General features: G+C 38.5%; 1 protein-coding gene across 1 annotated transcript in view; it reads left to right on the forward strand.

The window, feature by feature from the left end:
- Positions 1-17,198, forward strand: part of LOC124644240 — a 34,514-nt gene that overhangs the window by 6,239 nt on the left and 11,077 nt on the right. The window contains exons 4-19 of the mRNA XM_047183489.1: positions 2,954-3,046; positions 3,600-3,722; positions 4,282-4,428; positions 5,024-5,148; positions 5,849-6,005; positions 6,566-6,660; positions 7,804-7,972; positions 8,920-9,166; positions 11,562-11,728; positions 12,487-12,710; positions 14,015-14,219; positions 14,903-15,040; positions 15,482-15,575; positions 15,948-16,046; positions 16,314-16,422; positions 16,863-17,006. Coding sequence (XP_047039445.1) covers positions 2,954-3,046; positions 3,600-3,722; positions 4,282-4,428; positions 5,024-5,148; positions 5,849-6,005; positions 6,566-6,660; positions 7,804-7,972; positions 8,920-9,166; positions 11,562-11,728; positions 12,487-12,710; positions 14,015-14,219; positions 14,903-15,040; positions 15,482-15,575; positions 15,948-16,046; positions 16,314-16,422; positions 16,863-17,006 — 2,336 coding nt within the window. The remainder of the gene's footprint in view (positions 1-2,953; positions 3,047-3,599; positions 3,723-4,281; positions 4,429-5,023; positions 5,149-5,848; positions 6,006-6,565; positions 6,661-7,803; positions 7,973-8,919; positions 9,167-11,561; positions 11,729-12,486; positions 12,711-14,014; positions 14,220-14,902; positions 15,041-15,481; positions 15,576-15,947; positions 16,047-16,313; positions 16,423-16,862; positions 17,007-17,198) is intronic.

Genomic DNA, 17,198 nt, shown 5'->3' on the forward strand with positions numbered 1-17,198 from the left:
ACCCAAAACAAAAATGTGAAAGGCTGCCAAGTTCGATAATATGGGAATGCTTCGCCTATAAAAGAAGTGAAATCTGAATAAGTACCAAGTTCCATACACATAACTCAGTTAAAAATAGTTACTTTTTAATGATGTTACTTGGCAAGTTTTAATAGAAAATTATTTACTTGATTCATTGCGTTTAGTAGGTTCATAACAAGGTGTGTGAGAACTTGCCAAGTAACATCATTAAAAAGTAACTATTTTTAACTGAGGTATGTGTATGGAACTTGGTACTTATTCAGATCTCACTTTTTTTATAGGCGAAGCATTCCCATATTATCGAACTTGGCAGCCTTTCACATTTTTGTTTTGGGTGGGATTTCATTTATTTTTGTAAGTTTGTTTATTTTATTTTTTTATTATGATTAAGTTAGTTAAGGAAATGTCTCATACTATCTTTCAGAAAAAAAAAAAAGAAATTAACAGAGTTACTTTCGCGATTATAATACCAGTCAGGATAAGTACATTAAGGTTAATTATTAAGGTTGGCTGTAAGAGAACCCAATTCTGGGTTAAGCTCGCCATTGTACATAAACTGTCTTTTTTTTTTTATTATGTATTGTTAAGTGTGCAATAAAGAATAGTAGTAAAATGTTAATTGAAAATAAAATAAAATAAACTTATATATATATATACAACTTAAAACCAATACAGTGCATCAAAAAATTGCTCCTCATCGCTGTCACTGGGTAATGTACCCAAAAGACTGGCAGCATTGCCACGTTGGATGGCAATGCTCAACCTCTGTGCGAAATAAAAGCCAGCCTTTGGGTCCCGGGAAGTGTCAACCAGGCGCTGGGAAATATCCCTGGCAAGAAGGTGCGCCCTCCGACCCCACGGCCCCAGAGTTTCAACCCCAAACGGCTCAAACATGTAATTGCCTATAAGGTTACTATATTTGCGCCGCTTGAGGTTCTCTGCTTGTGCAGCGGCGGAGCCAGCACAACATGCAGTTCCGGGAAGGTGAGATGGCGCAAGAGTGTCGACGCATGTCGCGTCCCACACTAAAGTCCTACCCACCTTCCACGGAAATAGCGACATGCCGTCTGGTCTCTTGCCATCGTCGCGTGCCAAGCCATTTGGTTCGAGTACGGCTGGCACGCCGACGGCAACAAGAGCGCGACGGATCACGTCGTTTATGTTGGCATGTCGTGGTATGCGGCCGGCACTCCGGCTGCATGACAGGCCGTGGTGACCGAGGCTGTTGACAGCATCCCCGCAGTGGCAGCGATGAGGAGAGCAGCATGGAGCACCTAGTCGGAGGCAAACGACGAGTCTGAAGGTGGTGTCATCAAACATGGTGCCTGTGTTTGAGGACGGAAGTGCAAGAAGCCATAGACCCGACTCCCATTCACCCACAGCCAGTAGGCGCGCTCGCTCTGCAGAAGTAATTGACGTATCGATTAAACTTTTCCGTATTACTCTGCAGAGCGGCTCATCCCACTGTCTCTGGGAGGACAGGTTGGCGGGTAAGTCGGTGTTCGGGCATGCGACTTTCCAAGCATTTAAAGCCTCAGTCAGGCTTGGCACCTCAAAATTGGCCAGTGTGGTGGGTAATATTTTCCTGATCAATTTCTCAGTGCCATGGACCGAGGAAATAAAGGCTGGTAAACTTACACTGGAAATTTTACGGACGCCAAGTCCTCCCATACGGATGGGAAGAGTCGCTTGAGACCAAGCCCTGTCGTCCAAGGCCACATTTAAAATGGATGATAGTGTATGTCGTATAATTTCGTCGATTTTGTCCAAAAGGCTGGTTTGCTTCCATAAATGGGAAGCACGCAAGTTATACGTAAATTTTGGTCCAAAACAGCAGTACCGTATGATGGTGATGGCTGCATGCATATTAATTTTGAGTAGCCTTTCCGAAACATTATTAAAATTTTGAATTTTCTTCTCAATAAAATCCGAAAATGAATCTTCCAGTATAGGCGATCCAAGGAGGCAAAGAGAACTTTGGTCTGTCTGTCAGTCGGGTCGGGTATAAAAAGTTCACATTTAGAAAGGTTGAGGTCGAGGCCAATGTCCATGACTAGAAATTAACTAGATTAACTAAATGGACTAGATTTACCAACTGACTGACATGACATGTTATCATATATTATGTTCGTGGATCAAAGTTACACATTCGTTATTTTCGAAAGTCACTCACACTTGGCCGTTTTCTGATTTTTACTTTACTTTGACTAAATAAAAACCTTTGTATCGAATTTCAGATCGGTCCGACCATTCGATGATATAAAAATACAGATAAATATAGATAAATTTAGTTCGTTTTAATTCCTTAGGGGTATAATCTGAATTATTTCGAAACTGACTCACACTTGGCCATTTTCAGATTTTTCCCTTTACCTTGACATAAAGACCTACCTCCATGCCAAACAAGCCAATACGACCATTGGAAGTGGTCTAGGTTTTTGATGAGTGAGTCAGTCAGTGAGTGTATAGTAAAAATGGCGATTTTCTGACGTCAATATCTCAAAACCTACAATAGGTATATTAATTAAATTTTGTATTTTGGATAAGTGAGGAGGTCTCAACAGATACTAGAAATTTGATATGCGTAAATAAAATAAATTTTGAGTTATAGGGGGGTCGAATTTGGCCCGAAATGGTTCGTGTAATATAACCCACGGCCGGTGTGTCGCTTTTTTTTTGCTCGAACTTGGCGGACACACTGCCGTGTGTCTAGATCTATGTTAGTAAATTTTAAAATTATATACGCGATTGTGAGTAGTGAATCTAAAAATAAAATTTTCATTTAAATGGGTTTAGTAGTTTTGTCGTGGAAGCACAGATAGACGAAGATATTTTCGCATCGATAATATTAGAAAGGATTTTGTATGAAGATTAAAATCTGGAGAATTTTATCTGCATGAATAAGACATACATACAATTTTTGTGTTTCCAGAAAACAGTTTGCTGTATCAATAACGATGCTGTTCGTGACTTGGAGACAGCTGATGACAAATACTTGAGAGAACCATGGGAATTGGAGTATCAGGTATATTTCGTACATGCTATACTTAAAGAAGACAATGGTGTCTTCTTTAAGTATAGCATTTTCTAAATATTTGGGTCGGCTTTCCAAAACACGGAGGAACTCTTCATACAAGATGGTCACCATCTAAAGAACGACTAAGCATTGCTTAACCTTATGATCAATCAACCCGTAAGGCTGTTAGCCACATAACACACCTGTAATTTTATTATGTACATCATAATCCTGCCCTTCTCCCAATTTTTTTGGTCGGCGCAGCTTGTTTTCTACTTGCATACTCTTCCACTTGCCGTTGTCTCACAAGTAGCATGCTGTCTAGTTTTTCTAGCCGTATCAACTTTCAAACAATTCATCTATAAGTATGTTTTTTTTGAGAAATCATCCCGCTGCGGGTGCAACATGAGCGAGTGTCCGACTGTGACTGACTAAACCCCACCATGTTCCTTCTCAAGCCCTTTGTGTACTAGGGCAGCGGTCACTCGCGCAATCCCGCAGCCCCGGATCCAAAAAACAATTATGTTCCAGTACAATTAAAAGACGCCATATTGATTTCCAGGATAACGGCTACATTCAGTCTATCTACGTGGGTCGGGAGCCTGCCTGGTCGGTGAACCTGAAACGAGCCATATCTATCAACTTCCAGCTCACCAAGAATACGGGCACTTATTCTGTTAATGAGGTAAGCGATAGGTTTTAAGAGCTGGTCTATTGAAGTTTGTATGAAAAGAGAATGAAATCCATATTGCTGGTATAATAATTTTTGGGTGTGAAAGTGTAGCCACTCACACTCACACCCTCAGCACGACGACGATCAACGGAGCAGGTAGTACCACTTGGTCACCCACAATAATTAACCTAAAGTGAATAATGTAAAAAAAAAACTCCAAAATTATAATCAGCCGGTAGTTTTATCTGGCTCATAACGATTAACCAGATTGAATGCAGCTGAATAACAAACTACCGGAATATTTTCCCTGCCGTACGTTGTTCAATAAGACAAGCCATAATGCGATACAGCCAGGTATTAGCCGCGTAAGCTCCTAAAATACCCACCATATACAAACACAATACCATTTACATACACTACACTACTAAATACATACTACTAGTTTAACTACAATAATATACAAGCCATACCTTAAACGAAGATACACCATATAGGTACAGAAACATACAGTGCCCAAATCCTCTAACTATTAAAAGTTCCTCTAACAAATTATTCTCTTCATCATCCGCAGCCATGCCTCGATGACATTTGCGCCATGATCTACCTGTCCAAGGGGAATCTGATCAAGAAGTACACGAGCCTCAAGGTGCCCACAGCCAGGAGTCGAAACAGCTGGGCTTCAGTGCCGTGGTCTTCAGCTTATAATGGCATTGCTGTGGTAAGGATTATCAGGTCTTTGTTTCAAGGAATGACGAGGTTGAGAAAAGTAGAGGTGCTTTTTAACCGACATGAAAAAAACAGGTTCTTGGTTTGATCTGCATCTGTTTATGAATGTGTCTACGTGAATATCTCACGTGTGGCTGAATTGATCTTGATGCGGTTTTCAGCATAGTATTTGTTAGATGTGGGAGAAGATTTCAGTTATATTATTGAAGGCGGTTTCATTGTTTTTTTTTTTTTTTTAAGTTGTTAGAATTAAATGAGCTGTTTCTATTTTTTCTGGGAAATCCGCTTTGGATATCTTGATAAAAAGCGCCTATTCTTTCTTCCGAAAGCTTCAGAAACCACCCAACTCTCTTCATCATTATTTTAAGCTTTTTCATTGTCCCACTGCAAGGCTGCGGCCTCAGGCGTCATACAGAGAAGAAATTAGTGTTTACAGGTTTCCTCTGTATGTCTTTCTTCATCTTTACCCAGTCATTGGTATCCAAAATAAACTTAGAACTCAGCTTGAACTTGATCTGAATGCTAGATGAAATATTTTTGTATCAGGTAACAAGTAAGAAAAATACTCATCTACTATATATTTCCAGATAGATTCAGTATCATCAGCCGAGAGGACGTATGAGCTAGATGACCACAAAGGACTGATATCAATAGAGTTACGAGGCAGTTACCAGTATAAAACTCATGATCATATACTAGCTGTGAATACTGAGTAAGTACCTACTATGTCTGCCGGGGCTGCGGGATTGTTCGCGCGAGTTACCGCGGCCCTGGTACATAAAAGGCCTACGAAGGAACATGACGGTTTTTAGTCAGTAAGAGTCTGACATTCTCTCACCACTGCTAACCCACAGCGGGAGGGGTCATTTGATGATTTTTGATGACGCGACGTCAAAAAAAAAAGTAGGTACCAACTATGTCCTTAAACATAGTAAAAAAAAACAAGAAAACCGCACCCACTACGGCAGATCTGTGAATTGATTTTAAAAATATTTCTTAAGTAAGGATGGTAACCAAAATTATCTTTCGTTTTAAAAGGCGAATAGGTCGACTTGTAGGTATATAGCTATGTAATGGAATCTAAGGTAATTAATTTTACCATATCCCAATGATCGTAGCGTCATGAAAACTGGCAGCTGTATGTAGTTCTGATGGTGTGAATATGGTACTGTCGAACTGATGTGATGATAGAGCCGGAAGATATGTACTTTCACTTTTTCGTTTCTACGTACAGTAAACTGCACATTAGTGGTAACTGTCATGCACCTTAACTCAATAGTAATAAGTACGATTTTCCTATAAAACTATTACCACTAAATCTAAATCTTTATTATACCACTGACCTGAAGTTGACTGTACATTATAAAATGCTTGTTTTTCTAGTGTTTGTTAAACTGTTAATTTCTTTTCAGCTTATCACTTTCCTATGATCACGACAAGCCAGCCCCAAGCGTGGAAAAGATGAACCTTTGTCAGACCACCATACAGTATGTAGCTAGTGACTTTCGAGACCCTTCCAATGGTATCAGAAACCTCACTCAAGGTTATTTGAAGAATTCTACTTATGAGGTAAGCAGTATCCCTACTCATATTATAAATGCGAAAGTAACTCTGTCTGTCTGCGTGTCTGTCTGTCTGTCTGTTACGCTTTCACGCCTAAACTACTGAACTGATTTTAATAAAATTTGGTACAGAGATAGAGTTGACCTTGAGAAAGAACACAGCATACTTTTTATTCCAGACTTTTGAAGAATTACCTTAGAAACGCGATATAACCGAACAATACGCGGGCGGAAGCTATTTACAATAATACATATATAGTTTTGGAACCAAGTAAATACATACATACTTTTGATAGGTAGACTTATAATAGTCTTCATCTTCCGAGCCTTTTCTCATCTATATTGGGGTCGGCTTCCAGTCTTACTGGATGCAGCTGAGTACCAGTGTACCCCAAGGAGCGATCGCCTATCTGACCTACTCAACTCAGTTATTTTATTTAAATAATTTCAGTAGTTTTTACAGCATGATAAACAGGCAGACTACTTTCGCACGCAAAATATTATATTTTGTTATTATGATTTCGTTTTGTATCCGATTCTAGTGATTTTATAATAAATTAATTTCAGATTCTACTAAAGATTGCGAGAAAAGGTATCGACGCTGACAACATAGTGAGGAATGCATCGCTTATACATAGCTTAGATTTCATCGATCTTTTGAAGTAAGTTAATTAATATTCAACAAGTACAGGTGAGCCATACGCGATACTCGTGTGTGTAAATGTATATGCACATTGTCTTTGTATGTGTAAGCTAGGGAGACATGGAGAACAAAATGACTAGCGGAGATGTCATAACGCAAAATCTAAGAAAGTAGCGCGACAACATGCGGGTGTTCGGGGGACGAGGAATGTTACTAGCTCCGCTATTACACGCTTTCTATGAAACCCGTCCATTATTTTCAATATAAATCATCATCTCCCGGGTCTTTTTTCTCAACTATGTTGGGGTCGGCTTCCAGTCTAAGCGAATGCGGCTGAGTAGGTACCAATGTTTTACAAGGAGCGACTGCCTATCCGACCTATTCAACCCAGTTACCAGGGCAACCTAATACCCCTTGGTAAGACTGGTTGTTAGACTAACTGGCTCCTGACTACCCGTAACGACCGCCAATGACAGCCGGGACCTACAGTTTAACGTGTCCTCCGAAACACAGCCATTGGTGTATAAGATATACTTAGAAAGTACATACAAACTTAGAAAAGTTGCATTGGTACTTGCCTGACCTGGGATCGAACCACATACTCATCATACATTCACATCATACTTGCGAGGTTGGTTTTTCACCCACTAGGTACATAAAATGTATATTATTTAAATAGAATAGAATAGAATAGAATAGAATATTTTTATTTTGCAAATATGGGTATACAAAAGTTCTTATAATTATAAAGTTCAGCCATATTTTACCATTCGGCATGCAAACATTATTACCTACTTAAACATTATTACCTACTATTAATCTATTATTTATTATCACAATATTATATGAGATCAATTAACTTACTACTAATTTTACAATTAAACATTTATACATATAAATTATAATTTTTCTGCTAAGAAATCTGATATGGTATAATAAATTTTATCATTTAAAAATTGGCGTAACTTTCTCTTAAACAGTGGTGTGCTTAAGTCTTTCCAGGCATTTGGTAACTTATTGTATATTATTGGGGCCATGCAATAGATACTGTTGCGCTTCAGACTCGTTTGACACGACACAATGCATAATTTGCTATTGTCTCGTCTATTCCTCGGACATACATCAGCTAGACGTTTTAAACAATTTTTTTCTTTATTTTCAGCACAATATCAAGACTAAACTACGAGACACTAATACGATTATTCGACGACCTAGTCCTAGGCACGAGCTATGAGCTGGAGACAGCTCGGAACATATTCATAGAAGTGCTACCACACGCTAGGAGTGACGCTAGTGTGAGATTTATCAAGTACCTGGTCTTGGAGGAGAAGGTTTGTACTATAATCATCTAAAATCGAATAAGTATAATAGGGGAAAAAAACCCCTACAGGCATCCTACACCCTTTTTACCCTAAAGGCTCCGTAACTGCTGTACTGATTTGGAAAATACTTTCACTGTTAGAAAGCTATACTCTTTCTGAGTAACATACTCGTAGGCTATATTTTATCCCCATACGGGCAGTAGTTCCCATGGAAAGCAACTATGTATATAGTTATTGCAATGCACCTCGATTTTATATGAAATGCCGAAAAACGTTGAAAGAATTGGGTTATCGTTCCCATTTATTGAAAACTAGTTGTTTTTCGACGGTATCGACCGTATCGAGGGAACTTTAAGACGATCTAGTGCTAGGCACGAGCTATGAGCTGGAGACAGCTCGGAACATATTGTCCTACAAGGTGTAATAGGGAAAAAACCCCTACAGGCACCCTAAACCCTTTGTACCCTAAAGGGTCCGTAACTGCTGTACCGATTTGAAAAATTCTTTCACTGTTAGAAGCTACATTCTTCCCGAGTAACATAGGCATATTTTTATCCCGGTAGTTCCCACGGGACGTGAGTGAAACCGCGGGAAAACAACTCATTATCATTAAGTTTAATTATTGATAAGATAACTGATATTTGTTTGTATGGTCATTGTTTGTCCTAAACTAGTTTGTATAGTATCACTCATTATTTATTTATTTTTCACTAAGTATTATTTATTTTTTCTTTATTGCAATACACAGATATGTTTTATACACACAATACACAAAGATTATGTACAAACCCAAACCTAGACTAAACAAAACCTAGGCTCTAGGTTAAGCTCGCCTTTTTACATAATCTAGGTCCTAAAATAATCGAAGTCTAGGTCTTTGACTACCTACCTACGTTCTTTAACTGAAAATTGTTCTATCATTCAAATCTACACCATTTTCCCTCCTTCTTCACCAGGAAAAAGTCGAAGACGCAGCCCTCCTCTCTCTCATCAGGAAGCTGCCCTTCAACGTGGCAGCCCCCCACCAGGCACTCCTCGAAGAGATGGAAGTCCTCTCCAAGCTAGGTCTGGACTTTCCCCCCGATATCCGTCACGCCGGCATCCTGAGTTTCGCCACATTGCTGCATAAGACTATGGAGACTTCGCAAGTTAAGCAGGATTATTTTGATAATATCGTTGTCAAGTATTTTCGGATGTATAGTGGTAAGTATTTTTTTTTGTTATTTTAGATAGGTACTAGATGTTCAGTGTGTTGGGGTTACTACTTCCCGCAATCGGATAAAAACTAGCCTATAGCCTTTTCGATAAATGGGCTATCAAGCATTGGATTTTTTTGTAATCAGACCAAAAGTTTCTTAAATTAGCGCGAAGTGTTAAGGGAACTACATCCCACACCCAGACAAAAAGCAAGCTTAAGACTCCTTTCTCGAACTCTAAACTATCTGTGGACAAATAAGTTTCCTATTCAGCCGAATAAAACAGTTTATAACTTTAAAACGGCTTAGTCGATTTGGATGAATCTTGTCTTAGAACGATTGCTGGCAAACCACATACAAAAAGGGTTCATTCGTTTAGGAAAGCACGCTGAGTTCAAAATTATGAAACCCTTTTTTTGCGCGCGTTAAAAATGAAACTAGGAGCTTGTACGGTAGACTGCACATCAGTGGTACTTAACTGTCATGCACCTTAAGTCAATAGTAATAAGTACGATTTTCCTATAAAATTGTTACCACTGACCTGAAGTTGACTGTACATAAGAAAATTACAACTTTGTAAACTACTAACAACAAAAATAACTATTTATAGTTTTGACACGAGCCCTCGCCGGTAGAAAATACTTTATTCCCTAATAAAAACTTACTAGGGCCATAAAAGCGATAAAGATTTCGCGTTGTATCTTAGATTATTGAGCCGACTGAACACGTTATACCAATTTTACAATGTCTTATCCTCTGTCGAAAGTACGAGAACATCGTTCATACTAATTTATATAATAACTTATGCTTGTTTATTACTAATATTATAATGAAGAAACACAACAACAGCAACTACTGAACGAATTAAAAAAAATATTGCCAATATACAATAATATATATAATTTGCCAATATTGCCAATAGTGTAAGATATTGCCAGTTCACAAGAGGGTAGTGTTGTTGTGGGCTGTAGAACAGTATTGTAGTGATCAATTTAAAATAAAGACGGTATGCAACAGACCCCAAAGAAATAAAACAGCTGCAAGATTTGTAGTACCTACCTGCAATAACTATTATGGGCGAAGATGTAGAAAATTTCTGGTTCCAATGATTTTTAATAATATGCCGTCCGATTTAGAAAATAGCTGTACTTCAAAGATATCTTTAAAAAATAAAATGACGAGGTTTCTTTTTAAATGTTATTGGCAAGAACTCATTGATGGAAATGCGTAGGTTAAGCTAATTAGTAGTGTCGTTCTTGGTTATTATTTTTATTGTGTTTTCGGATGAAAAAGTACTTTATATAAATTTATAATCTGAATGTTGTAAACGGGAGCTGCATCTGCCAACAAACTGCTGTGCAGTTTGGCAGAAGTATTATGTTTGTGTAATGATTTCTCTTCTCGAATAAACACTTTTTCATTTTTTTTTTTTTTTTTTTTTTATTAGGAAGCTATACTATCCTTAGCCAAGTAGCTTCCAAGAAACGTTAATTTTGTCGTGACGATGTGATCGAAAATGCATAAGTCCATCACTATTAATTTGTGTAAATTGGCAGACTTCATAAAAAAAATTGCGCTCATAGCGTATCCAGTACGGTTAATGCTCTAAGCGCTGTATAACTTCACATTTCGGTTCTCGCGGAAGTTATTAAAAAGGTCAAACATTCAATAAACAATTCAAGGTCAGAACGCCTTATTGTTTGTTTTTCAAACGTTTCGAGGCTTCTTTGTAAATTTCCACAAGCTTACATTCAATTCAATTTAATTTCCAAAATAATTGGATTGTTTTATTTATTGTGGTAAATGTTGGGCAGAGGTATCTGCCTATATAGCCTTTTCCCAACTATGTTGGGGTCGGCTTCCAGTCTAAACGGATGCAGCTGAGTACCAGAGTTATACAAGGAGCGACCTATCTGACCACCGTAACCTAGATACCTGGGCAACCCATTGTCAAAACTGGTTGTCAGACTTCTACGTGTAATGACTGCCGATGATGTTGAAATGACAGCCACGACTGACCACTTTAACGTGCCTTCGCAAACGCGGAGGAACCCGTCATGTTTCCCTCGTTTTCACACGCTTTCCGGGGCAACTTCTGCCCGTGACCATAAAAAATATAGCCTATTTACTTTACTTTTTATTTATTTTATTTTATTTGTTACTCGGAAATACTGTAGCTTCTCAACAGCGAAATCATTTTCCAAATTGGTTCAGTATTTTATAAAAGCACTTTGCACTACAAACAAAAAATCTAGACATAAATCGGTATCGATCAATATAGAGTCACTTTAGATTAGTCATCATATACCACTATATATAACAGTGGATCACAATAATAATTAATTAGTATAGATAATTAGACTATCACTAAATCCTTCTAACTGCAAAAACCCCATTTTCAGACTGCCCTCAATACCTAGACCGCATGATTTGGCTGCAAGGTCTGTGCAACATTGGCTACTCAGCCGAGTCGTACACAAGGATCATACACGCTGACACCACGAGAGACAAGCATGAGAGACTCTGGGCTGCTCTAGCTGGGAGCCCGAAGACTGAGGATCCTTATACGGTATGACCAGTTCTTAAGCATCATCTGTCCCGTAGTAGTAAGTCTAACACCACGAGAGACAAGCATGAGAGACGGTAGGCTGCTCTCGCTGGAAGTCCCAAGACTGAGGATCCTTATGGGTATAGGGCCTTTTTTGGAGATGTGTGTTGGAAACCAAAGGGCAAAGGCCCTCATTGCTTCAATTACAAAAATATGGGATATTATCATAAGATGACATGTCTCGTTATGGATGTAGCAAGCAAAAATGTCTGATATTCCCTATTAGATATTTCTAGTACAGAATGTGTCAGGGGTCCCAGGTTTGCTTCCTGGGAAGGTAGCAATTAGTAAGCAACTTTTACTGAAAAAAATAAAACAATACTTTTTTAACCTCTACTACCCAGTTACAATAGATATCTTGGGATTGGTTACTGGTAACACTCGAGACGAGAAGAGGAGTAGGAATAAGTTTCACAATTTCTTACATTTCTGCGGTTTCTGACTATTTTAAATTCGAAAAAGGCCAAAACGGAGGCGCGGATAGAAACGCTAGTGAGAAATCTCTTGTTTTGGTTATCGAAGTTAATAGTTAAACTCAGCACCTGTTTAACGCCAAGGCTGCGGGATTGTTCGCGCGAGTTACCGCGGCCCTGGTACATAAAAGGCCTACGACGGAACACGATGGTTTTTAGTCAGTAAGAGTCTGAAACTCTCTCAGCATCTTTTTGACCAGTGTGATACCACAAAAAAGATGCTTCTAACCACATTTCTCCTTTCAGATACTAGAAACAACAATACCAATAATAACAAACGAGACAGAAAGCATACAACTAAGAATCATAGCGCTCCACACGTTTCTAAGCTCATCGAATGTTCGAGAATCAGACTTTATGTTCGTTCACAATTATATTAGAAGTTGTAATAACAGCCAGTTGAAAAGGTTCTGGTTTGCTACCATGAAGAATTTGGAAGCTAATAAGCATTTTTCTGGATATAAAGTTACGTGAGTATTTTTACTTATACCTACCTGGTTTTTTAAAGGACTTATTAATCTTAAGCAGTAAGTTAAAAAAGTTACTGAATCCGGTTAGGCTGAAAGCAGCCCACCCCAACATAGTTGGGAAAAGGCTCGGGAGGTGATGAGTAACTTATAAAAGTATGTTCTCAGATTGATCTGTATGTATGTTTGTGAGCAATTATCTTGCGTTTGATTGAAGCGATTTTGATAAGGTTTTCAATATATGTAGTATTTTTCAGAGTTAGGACAATATTTCAAGTGTATAAAACCAACTTAAAAGGGCTGAAGACCAAAAAAATACTTGTAGGTGCATCGATCTAGAAGTCGATGGCGAAATTGATATAGCGGCATCCACTAGACACCGACTTCTAGACCGATGCACCTAAAGGTATTTTTTATCTTTCAATGCTTTTTGAAGTCGTTTTCATTTTTAACTTTTTCATCTGTGATATAAATAAAGTTGAAGAGATTAGCTCAAACTATAAAAAAAAAACAGATTTTCTTAAACATTACTTAAGAAAACAATAAGTTGTATATATGACGGTCTTATAAACGAATTCATCGGTCGTGCACCTAACATGAGTTTTTATGAGTTGCAAGAAAAACTCATTTCGAGACTCTGGAACACTGTGACGAATGTAATATCGCTTTTAGGGTTCCGTACTTAAAGGGGAAAACGAGACCCTATTACTAAGACTTCGCTGTTTATTTGTCACCAGGCTGTATCTAATGAAGTGTGATAGTTAGATAGTTGATCACAAATGATGTATTTATGTTGCCGCTGTAATAATACATATTGGAAACTTGAATTAAATAAACATTTTAGGGAGCCTCCTTTGCAACAAACCTGATTATTTTGCTCGTTTTGTAGATTGCTACGGAACCCTTCGTACGCAAGTCCAACTCGGTTTTTTTAGAATAGTTCTTATAAGATTGTGTTCAAATTAAATATGTGATACTCTGGAGGGCGTTATAAGCTAGATTTAAGTGACATAACTTGATACAATGTTTTTCGTCTAATTCAAAACACCTCATATATTTTTCATAATTTTATGATAATGTTTATGATACTTAGCACCAATAAACATTCACACGTAACATTAATATGGCTGTATTATCGAAGGTAAATTCGGTTTCTTAACCAACTTGAAAAAAAAGAGATTCAAGGTTCAACTTCTATGTATTTGTCTGCAATTTTTAACCAATTTTTATACGATTTTCAGATTTCTTTTATATATATTTTTTTGTTATTAAACTTTGAAAACCTAAAAACATAATCTCCCTTCCAGCTCCTTCTACGTCCCCTTCGTAGTCAACCAGGTATCGAACCCTGACCCCCTCTACTGGGCTACTAACAACTACATCATCAGCGCCCAGGAGGAGGACAGTACAGCATCACTGCAGGTCTTCAGCGTCGGAGACTCTGAAGGGGTCCTGCCGAATTTTGTAGGAGCCAAGCTTAGTACTGGTGGGAGAAGACCTTTTAAAGCTGATGTGAGTGTCAGGATTTTTGATTTAAAATGCACTAATTAACCTCAAAGTACTCGAATGTTACTTAACTTTTTCTTCTACTTAAAAGTATAGTCGTCACAGAAAACGTAAATATACAGAATATGTCTGAGCAGTCTTTAAAATTAAGCGGCGTTTCAGTATTCGGACGGTAGTCTTTTGATGTAAGCTTGAGTTCTCAGGGTATCTAGAATTTCTAAATCTTTTTCTCAAAAAAAAAAAGATAAAAGAAAGAAAGAAAATATTTTTCACTTAAAATTAGGCACATTATACAGAAATAATGATAGAAGGGGAAAATATGCGTCTCAAAGCGCGCAATACGGCCCTCGCTCAGCATAATACTGCGACCCGAAACGAGACAGAGTCCCAGCGCTGGTTTTCAGCGACAGCCGGTGCTACCGCGATGACGTCTATCGGTGATGCTGATTATGAAGTGATGAAGATCGACTGGAAGTGAGATCACTGGTACCAGTGTTTTAAATGCGACTATCTATCAGACTTTCTTAAGCCAGCCACCGAGCAACCGGCAACCCTACCACTACGGAAGACGGGTTGCCAGACTTTTGGGCTTCGGACAACCCGTAACCACTGCCATTGCTTAACCCTATGAGCAGTGTGGCTGATACGTAGCCACGAGCTCATTAATTCCTTTTTTCCCTTATTTTCAGATCTACGTAGTAATGCAAGGAGTAGCCACGAGTCTGTTCAAGAAGTTAGACTACTATCATGACAATGGTCTGAAGGTGGAAGATCTGATTCAAATCCTCAAGAAGATGAAGGCGTGGGGGGTTAAAGTGCCTGAAAAGGTATTACTTAACTTTTTTGATAATGCTGTAAACGACTTTAATTTTTTAAAAGATTAATGTTTGTTTGAACCCATAAGGCTTCGCAAATGCTGAATCCATTTGAAAAGTTCTTTCACTGTTAGAAAGCTTTACAATCCCCGAGTGACATAGGCTATTTATAATCTACGTGCACGTACGTCAATATAGCACAATTTTTTTTCTGAATTCATGAAAAAAAAAGGTTGTTTTAATTACTTGCCTTCGTTATTCTGAGGTCTACACTCTTCCAAGTTCGGCATAAGTTCACTGAAAACATAAACGTTCGCTTTTCTTAAAACAATTGTACCTACTTTGAAAATTGAACGTGAACATTCAAAGTAAACAGTTTTTAAGAAAACTTACGTATATGTTATCGATGGACCTGGGCCTAAATCAAGACAAATGAGTTTCTATTTTTACCAGGTACACATAGATGTGGTGATCAAGATCCACGACAAGACAGTTTTCGCGACACACATGAATCAGTCGCGATTTGAAAGCGGCAGCGGTGAAGATTGTAAGTAGTTTTATGGATTAGCAGCACCAATATGGTTTAAATAATAAAAACTATCGGGTAACTGCCTCGTTGGTCTAGAAGTCCCATAATGCGGTTTTAAGAAACATTCACAACACAAACCGGAGTCTAAGTGTTGATGATTGGTTCACCCGTGCATCGGATAGCACGTCAATGTCGGTCCTGCTTGTGATCTCTCTCCGGTGGTGTCGGTTTGTCGTCGCATCGCGCTATGAGAGTGAAGGACTAGTGGGTGCTCCTGGGTCCAAGCAAATGTTTGTGCACATGAGACAGCCACCGTAGCCGACAATCCGCCTGAACGCCATTACTATGATTGTTAAATACCTGTAACACGTCGTCTGTTTTTTGTTTCAGTGGCATACATAGAAGATTTTCTCCGCTTCGGAAGCCATATAAACCAGCAAATAGTGTACTACCCCTTTCAAACGGACGTCAATCTAGCCAGCGAGATGGGTAAGACATCATCATTATCTGTCTAGGCTTTTCCCAACTATATTTGGTTCTTCCAGTCTAACCAGATGCAGCTGAGTACAATTGTTTTACAAGGAGCGACTGCCTATATGACCTCCTCAACACAGTTACCCGGGCAACCCAATACCTCCTGGTACGACTGGTTGTAAGACATACTGGTTGCGGACTACTCGTAAGAGATGGATAAGATCAATACAAGCAAAATTAGTACTTCAGAACATGATTTTAAAGATAATTTTTCGTTGACAGGAACACCTATTCGACTGCAATCAACGATTTTGTCTTTCACTTCGATAAGAGGAAACTTGACTGCACCGACTTCTCAGGACCAGACGTGGAAGAATGATCTGCATATCAGGTATTCTTCATCTGCCTAACCTTTTTCCGACTATACAGCAGTTAGTGTCAAGTTTATATAAGATGAGTGCCAATTTTTTAAGTGAGAATACTGCCTGTTAATCTGGCTTCCAAAGCCAAGTTTTCACATAATCCGTTGGTAATATTGGTTGTAAGACTATGTCAATGGTTTACTTAATGAAAAACTGTTGTTACGCGTGCTTACGTGAGAGCTTTGGCTGGGAATCGAATCTTTATTTATAGTATAAAAGCGAAAGTAACTCGGTGTTTCGGCCCCGCTTTCAGATAAATAGACTCTAAGAAAAGACATAGGCATTTTTTTACTCTTTTTGACTGAATAAAACCCAAAGAAATTGTCGGGAACAGCATGTAAATCTTCTATTCCTTCTATCTGCATAAATCTTTATTTTACTCCATTCTGATTTCACTTCTATCTTCCAGATATCAAGGAACTTCAGTGACCACGCTATCTACCGACGGACCGTTAGTGCAGTCACTACACTCAGCGAGAATCCAACAGTCTTTAGTAGCTCATCTACCTATGAAGTTCAACGTATCCTTCTCCAATACCGATCAGTCGTTGGAGTAAGTATGATCATCATCTGCTTACGGCCGCTCCGAATATTCTACTTTCTCTTTTGGTTATCTATCTTTTGTTTTGCTTACTAGGGATAGGAGGCATACAAGTTTGACATTAGTTGTAGGTAAGGGAGTAATGTCAAAATTCTATTCGTACTAATATTATAAATGCGAAAGTAACTCTGTCTGTCTGTTACG

This window comes from Helicoverpa zea, chromosome 29 (assembly GCF_022581195.2).
Source record: "Helicoverpa zea isolate HzStark_Cry1AcR chromosome 29, ilHelZeax1.1, whole genome shotgun sequence".
NCBI lineage: Eukaryota > Metazoa > Arthropoda > Insecta > Lepidoptera > Noctuidae > Helicoverpa > Helicoverpa zea.